This window comes from Echinops telfairi, unplaced genomic scaffold, assembly GCF_000313985.2.
Source record: "Echinops telfairi isolate 266 unplaced genomic scaffold, ASM31398v2 ScPeMD7_7468;HRSCAF=8506_0, whole genome shotgun sequence".
NCBI classification, from domain to species: domain Eukaryota; kingdom Metazoa; phylum Chordata; class Mammalia; order Afrosoricida; family Tenrecidae; genus Echinops; species Echinops telfairi.
The window spans coordinates 10,384,395-10,392,302 of record NW_022111369.1 but is presented as its reverse complement, the minus strand read 5'-3'; the positions used below and the strand labels follow the sequence as shown (position 1 = coordinate 10,392,302).

Here is a 7,908-nt window from a genome sequence, read left to right as displayed (position 1 = left end):
GATGTACAAATGCACTTTACACAATTGATGTGTGTATGGATTGCAATAACAGTTGTATGAGCCCCTAATAAAATGTTTAAAAAAAAAAAAAAGATTAAAAACATTATTTGAAACCTTGAAAAAAAAAGGCCAGTGACATTGCCTGAGATCCCACAAGAAGGAGTGCTATAATTCAAACCCCAGTGCTTTTAAGATTTGTATTGTACATGAGCTTAATTATCAGTGTTCCTATTGAAGAATTAGTAATAGGTATTTAATTAACATTTATTAATATCTGCTGTATTTTGGAAACTGGTAATTACTTTAGATGTATTATTTATTTTATCTTCTACAATGTATTTATATTAACATTCTTGTTTTATGTATGAGGAAACTGAATCTTGTAGATGTAAAGTAATTTAGTCCAGACCAGGCTTATTTTAAGTTACCCAAGACAGCAGATAATTATCATCTTAGCTGATTTGTTGATAATAGCTGTTACGGTTTTTAAATAGTACATGGTAAAATACTTGATTATGATGTAGAAAATCCCTCCTAGTTAAATGTCTTAGTTATCTAGTGCTGTTATAACAGAGATACCCCCAAGTGATTGCTTTAACAAACAGACAACTTATTCTCTCACAATTTAAAAGGCTGGACGTCCAAATTCACATTACTAGATGTAGGGGACGGCTCTTTAAACTGTCTGTTGACATGGGAGGGAAGGTCTTTGTCATTTAATATCTGTGAGTTCAGTGTCCGTTAGCGATCCATCTGTCTTAGAATCAGACTTTCCCTAGACCTAGATTTTTCACATTGAGACGTTGGGTCCAAAGATTGTGCTCTGTCTGCCCCGGATTCTAGTTTCCTCCTTTGCCCACTTCTCTTATAAGGCTCAGTGACCTCTAACAACAGCAGTTCATAAAGGTCATATTCTCCACTCTAATTTGTTGTCTAGCTCTGCACCCTCGTTTGGCTGATGTCTTAAAAAGCATGTGAGTAGGCATTTAAGAAAGTAGAGGAAAAGCAACAAAAGACCCAAGGAATCTATTAGATAGCAGTGAGTGAGTGAGTGAAATTATTGAGCTAGAAGCCAATTTGCTATGTAAACTTTAACCAAACTAACAAATGGTTTGGTTTGGTTTTTTACATTTTAAAATGGTCTTCCCCATTGATAATTCAATATAAAAGAAAGCCTGAATAAAAAACATGCCATCTTTGAACTATGAGAGGAGTCTCTGGATAGAAACTGCCCAGGCAAAAACACTTAAAATCTCCCTACTCATTGTTTGATTGGTCAATGGTTTAAACTGTATAGCTTAGGTTGATCATCTCAAAAAGGGGGGAATGACTAAAATCTACTCCTTAGAGTAAGAGTTGTAGATGAGTTCATTATAAAGCATTATTGCTATCCAAACATTTCTGTTTAAATCAGCTTGGCATTAAGGTAGCAGGTTGGTGATGAAATGGGAGTTGTATATTCTCTGTTACCCCAGTATTGTTGAAAATAGGTATGATATCTAGCAGCCTTCCTATCTATGATCCCTGACAGTAGAGATTTGCTAATTATGTATGGTGAGTTGTTATATTAGAGTTCTTATGTCTGTTTTACTTTTCTGTATATATTATCTTGTTTGTTGATGAAATATAAATGACACTTTCTCTTTCAGTAAAACAAGTCCCATTTCCATGTGATACTCAACTGCAAGCTAATGCTGCACTTTCCACAAAAGTGATAGAGTCTACACTGACAACAACCATACCTCCTGGTGCCAAAGAACAGATAAACAGAGGAGGAGAAGAAAAGAAGGCGAAAGGGAAAATGGAAAAGAAAGGTATTTTAACCTTTAAACATATTTGACACGTCTATTTTTGGCAGATAAAGACATTTTGGATAAAAATGAACGAGAAAGCTCAAACTTTATGAGCATTTTATTTCTAAATTGTATTGCAAGTATAGAGTTCTGTTCATGAGGTTTTTCATTTGGAATTTCTTGGCAAATATTTTATTTTGAATGATGGTCTTTTAACTAGATTTGCCCAGTAAAGACTATTTAATCCACATGCAAACTATGTAGTTGAATATCTGATTTGTGTCTGGCATTAATTATAGACTTTCTATATTTAATTTCACAGCAGGCCATTGAATAAATAAATAAGCAGGTGATCGTGCTTATTTTACATGTAAGGAATCTGAGTGTTAGTGGATTTTAGGAATTTGTCCAAGATAGCTCCTGAGGAAGTAGCAGAGCCAGGATTCAAATCTAAGTCCCACTTGCTAAACAGCTCATGACTAAATAGGACCGCTTGATCACTGTAGTTATATTTTTATTGGGGAAAGTTTTAACTAGAATTAGAAGTAGCACATCATTCATTGTGGTGATTTCAGGAACAAATCCTTCAAATTCTCTCACTTGGGATTGTAGACCCAGAATTTTCTTTAGTGGCTTATGGGAAAGAGTCCTCAACAGGGTAGAATTGTTAAGTCTTATAGTTGAATATAGAAGCAGGACAATTGTGAAGACGCTATGAATTGTTTGATTATTTTGATCGAATGATTTACTCAATAACTTCAAGGGTTGACCATACCAAGGACTCTGAGACTGAAAGAGAAGGAAAAAGGGGGATTCATTGCATTTTATTTGATTTTCAAATATCAACAGGACAAGAAATTTCTGAATGATCATTCTTAAGGTATTTGTAGGTTGAATGGATGTCCTATATATAAAGATTCTAGCATCAATTCAAGTAAATTTTGCTGAGTTTTGCTAATTATGCGCCACAACTTTTACCCAAAGATATGAAATTGGTGTATACTTAGTTAGAGTTACTGTATGGATCTGCTGCAGGATGCATACATTAGGACATATCTTCGCCTTAGCAGAGAACTGCTGTAGACTATGTGTATTTGGAGATATCCTGACACAAGTTCAACTCAAAGCTTCTACTCCAGAAAATATGATCCAATTTTTGACAAAATAGTATATTGTTTTCATAAGCCTTTACTTAGAAATTTTATATAATCTATCATTTAGTTATCATTTTTGTGTTTATAATCAAATATGGCAAAGCAAAAAAAAGTATTACATGACTGTTTAAGGGATTGCTTTGGAATAGAAGAAATATTTGGAAATACACATAAGGACTATAATCTTTTATAGATATTCTTATAGTTTTAACAAACTCAACTTCCATGTTAATATGACTTCTTAACTCTTATTAATGCTGAATTTATAGTTTCATTTAATGAGTATTTTCTATGGGCTGGGTAAGAGTCCTGATTGGTGTAAACAGTATGTTTTTGGCTATTATCTGAAAAGTTGTTAGTTCATATGCTACCTCCTACCATGATGAAAGAAAGACCTTACAATTTACTTCTATGAGATCATTGCTTCTGGGTGCTTTTGAATTGATTTTTGACTCATCCAAACCCACACGATAGAGTAGACCTGCGGCAGAGTTTCCCAGCTGTATCTTTACATGAGCAGATCTCCAGGTCTTCTCCCATGGAGCTGCGGGGCAGGTTGGAGCCACCACCGTACCAGTTAGTTGCCGAGTGCTTGACCAGCATGCTCCTAGGGCTCCTTTCCATAAAACGGTAACCACTGAAAACTCCATGGGGCACGGTTCAACTCTGACACGTTGTGGTCACTATAAGTTGGAAGTGATTTAATGGCACTTGGTGCCGGCGGGGTGGGAAAGTGCTTGTTTTATGTGCTCAGTACGAAGGAGTCAACTCCTTCATATAACTTTATAGAACTCTTTACGGGTGTTGCTGGGTAAGTGTTGGACTCAACCACTAGTTGGTGGTTCAGATCCACCAGGTGGTCCACAGGAGAGAGATGAGGACATCTGTTCCCACAAAGATTTACAGCCTCAGAAACTCCTCAGAGGATTACTGCCTCAGGCCAGGCTCTCTGGAGAGGTAAAATCATTGTCATTGTTAGGTTGTGTGTCAACTTGATTGTTCCTATAAAAAGATTTGGGAGGAAGGCAAAATTCTATTCTTATATAAATTTAAAATCTTAAAAATGAAATAAAATATTCTTTCAAATAGATACTGTAGACAGATCTTACATTTCTATTTATTAATTTTTTTAGAGGGGAATCTGAGTAATGGACAAATTCATTGTACATATATTATGTGTGTGTGTGTGGGTGTGTATGCAACTACTGAGAGAGACATTTAATCAATGGAATTATATTTTTTTATTCCAATTGGCTATTGATAATGCTTTTCTCCCTAAATAATAGATGTTTCACCCATGAAGAATCACAGCAAAAGATTTTAAAGGCTTTCCTAGAGCTCTTTTAAATGCTTTTTTTTTCTGTAAAGGATTGTTTTGTACATGTATTAGCGCTCATTGTAACAGTTGTTCACTTGTGCTGTCCTGTACTAACCACCATAGACAGTGTGTAAACTAAAAAGCTTGACTATGTTAGAGCAAAACTTTATGTACAAAAATAGGGAACAGGCTGGAGTTGGCCCATTCATCATAATTTGCCAGTTGAGTTCTCTGTCTTTCACTAGGAGTAAACAGTTATTCAATGGAAAGTAGGTAAGAAATAATTTTACTTGTTATGATTGAGATAGTACTTTCCTCTGTTACTGTTACTTAAATGAAGGTCAGAGGCAAACTTTTTCCCAAGGTCATAAATATAAATACCACAGGATTTTGTAGTTTTGTTATTATTACTTGCACTCGAGTGGAATACAACTCCTGGAACCCCGTGTGCACAGTGGAACGACTCCCTGGGGCTTTTTAGAGATATTTGGAAGAAGATCACCGGGCCTGTCTCCATGGTACCTCCATGTGTTTGAACCCTTTGACTAGTAGTCCAGTGCTTGACTATTTTTTACACCTGTGTTGTTGATGTATTTCTGATGCTTACTTATATACAAATATATTTTTAGGTGAGAAGAAAGAGAAAAAACAGCAGCAGTCAGAAACAGGAAGTGCTGATTCAAAGCCAGTTGATGTTTCCCGCCTGGATCTTCGGATTGGTTGTATCACCGCTGCCAAAAAACATCCTGATGCAGATTCTTTGTATGTAGAAGAAGTAGATGTGGGAGAATCGGTACCAAGAACAGTTGTCAGTGGCCTGGTGAATCATGTTCCTCTTGAACAGGTATTATGTACACCTATATATAACTGCTATCAATAAGTTGTGAAAAATTGAATTAGCAACACTTTGCATGGCAGACTGACAGGGGAAAAAAAACTCAGTGGAATTTAGTTCCTTGGTTGGTTTTTCAGGGTCCTCGTTTTATTTTCTGCCTCCTAGCTTGTGTAGTCCTTGGCCCGTATGTACTGATAAGTGGCCATTCTAACAACAGCACTTGCTATCTGTTCTCCTGGAGCAGCAGAGGAAGAAAGAGAGAAATGGGAGGAAGATAGAGAAGATGCGGCTCATTTTGTCTCCATCAGCAGCCACTTCCATTGCCACGAGACCAGAAAACGGGATGGCTCCTTGCTACAATCAGGAGCAAAAATTGGCCAAGGGTTCTGAAGCACAATCATCAGGACCTGATAAAGGAAAAATTTATTATGTTTTTCTCGATTGTTATGTAAACACTGTGGTTTTGTTTGTTTTATTATTATTATTATTTTTTAAATAATCATTTTATTAGGGGCTTATACAACTCATCACAATCTGTACATACGTCATCTGTGTCCAGCACTTTAGTACATATGTTGACTTCATCATTCTTACAACACCCACTTTCCACTTGAGCCTCTGGTGTCAGCTCATTTTTCCCCCTCCCTCCCCACTCCTCCTTCCCCCCAAACCCCCAATAATTTATAATTTATTATTATTTTATCATATCCTACCCCATCCCACGTCTCCCTCACCCACTTCTCCGCTGTTTTTAATGGGTAATGACATATACAAGGACCCAAACAATGGATTTTTTTTTTTAAGACATCTGTTTAAACTTTTTTACAAAACAACCTTATCACCTTCGTAGTACTCTCTATTACACTTAATACATTTGTCAAATCTATGATTCCATTCATGAAAACATTTTACAAACTCATCTGTTTGAATGGCTGACAGCAGCACCTCCTTCATTTTTTTCTTTTCCTCTTCTACGTCGTCAAATCTCTGTCCTTTCATGGTCTTCTTCATTCGCAGAAACTAGGGCCAAGAGAAGCATGCTGGGTTTTTTTTTTGCCAAAAACTGGTGCACTGAGATAGCTGCGTGTGCAAGTACATTGTCATTGTAGTCAAACCAGTCCCCTGTCTGCCACATATCAGGCCTGTTTTTGTCTCACGCTGTTACGTAATCTTTTCAAACCCTCTGAACAGAAAGCTTGATGAACGGGAGCGAGACTGACTGTATAACTAACTGTATGCATTCCCATTGCTAGTAAATAGCAACTACAATTCAAAACCAAGTCTGCTATGCTCGGTAATATTTCACTTATTTTTTCAGTAAATAATTCAGATACCTGTTGAGTAAATGGTGCAGCGGCTGGCTATATCTGGCTTCCCTGTTCCCGTGGGGCAGAGGTCAGGCATGACTCTGCCTTCCATTCTTTACCTGTTCTAATACTAACCCTTCCTCCTACCACACTCTACTTCTTTGGTGGGTTTGATAATTCCTTAAAGTGACCACACAATACTAGACAAAATTCACAATTCTGGAGGTTTATTAGGAAGTTAACCAGTTACCATTCATTAGGATCAGGAAATAGTAAAGATAAAATTACTGATATCAGTTCTCTCTCCAGTTATCAGCCTCTCAGCAGATGGTCCTCCTTGACCTTTGCCTCTATAACCAGGAACCAGCCCACTTGCCACCCTGCCTCACAGTGTCATAGGCTTGGTGCTACACCTCTGTTCTATCCCAGGATCTCCATGCTGCAGCCTCCAGTACTTCTGGGCTTGTTGGTCTCTGCTATTTCAGGCGTATTTCAAATGTGCTCCACTTTTAATGATCCTGGCATTTCTTTCTTGCAGGACAGCTCATCTTTATAGCCCAGGGAGTAGCAACTAAAACCAGTCCCTCAAGTTTTGGTGCTACAGATAGCCTATTTACGTAGTCCCACCAAATCATTTGGAGACATGGAGACATGAGCCATAGTAAGAAATCTCACTCCAGCACAACTATGCCTTTTAAGCTATAAAGTATTGGAAGCTTAGGAAATGTTGTTTGTTCTCATGTTTAAGACATCAAAACAAAAATAAGATACTTTAGACATACAAAATAAGTTTGCAAAAGATTTGAACATTTGTTGTTTAATCAGATATACTTTAATTTTTCCAGCTATAGATATCTAAATATTTATAATTGCCAATTGATGTTTCACTCAGATGCAAAATCGGATGGTGATTTTACTCTGTAATCTGAAACCTGCAAAGATGAGGGGAGTGGTGTCACAAGCAATGGTGATGTGTGCTAGTTCCCCAGAGAAAGTTGAAATCTTGGCTCCTCCTCATGGGTCTGTTCCTGGAGACAGAATTACTTTTGATACTTTCCCTGGTAAGTTTTTATTAGCCATTATCTTAAATTGTATGAGAATCAATGTCCCAAAGCAGTGCTTATAATAGTTAAGGTTAAAATCCATTCCCCTATGTGAATCGCTATGAATGTTTAGTAAGGTTGGTTTCAGATGTCCCTTTCTGAGCATATGCACCAAATCACCCGCCTATCCACGGATGCACACCTGACAAAATATCTGAGAGATTCTGTGCCCAGTAAATAGCATGAGCATTTCCATTTAAGCTGCAGATAATCTCAGAAGGCAACACAGAAAGACATAGAGGTGACAAGTTCATTCACAGGAGACAGTTGCGCTCTGCTCCGATGTTCATGTGTTCTAAACTGACTTTAGTACAAGGAGAAAAATGTCTGTTGAAATTGACATTTCTTCTAATAGCCTAAAGGGAAGCTTCATCCCATGTTCTTTCTCCAGTAGAAAT

At 37.2% G+C, this 7,908-nt stretch overlaps 1 protein-coding gene across 2 annotated transcripts in view; it reads left to right on the top strand.

Annotated features, from left to right (window-relative positions):
• AIMP1 (aminoacyl tRNA synthetase complex interacting multifunctional protein 1) overlaps positions 1-7,908 on the top strand; it is a 28,764-nt gene that overhangs the window by 11,668 nt on the left and 9,188 nt on the right. For both annotated transcript variants that reach the window (XM_045284300.1, XM_004703296.2), the window contains exons 4-6: positions 1,650-1,814; positions 4,895-5,109; positions 7,300-7,468. In XM_045284300.1, the coding sequence (XP_045140235.1) occupies positions 1,650-1,814; positions 4,895-5,109; positions 7,300-7,468 (549 nt within the window). The remainder of the gene's footprint in view (positions 1-1,649; positions 1,815-4,894; positions 5,110-7,299; positions 7,469-7,908) is intronic.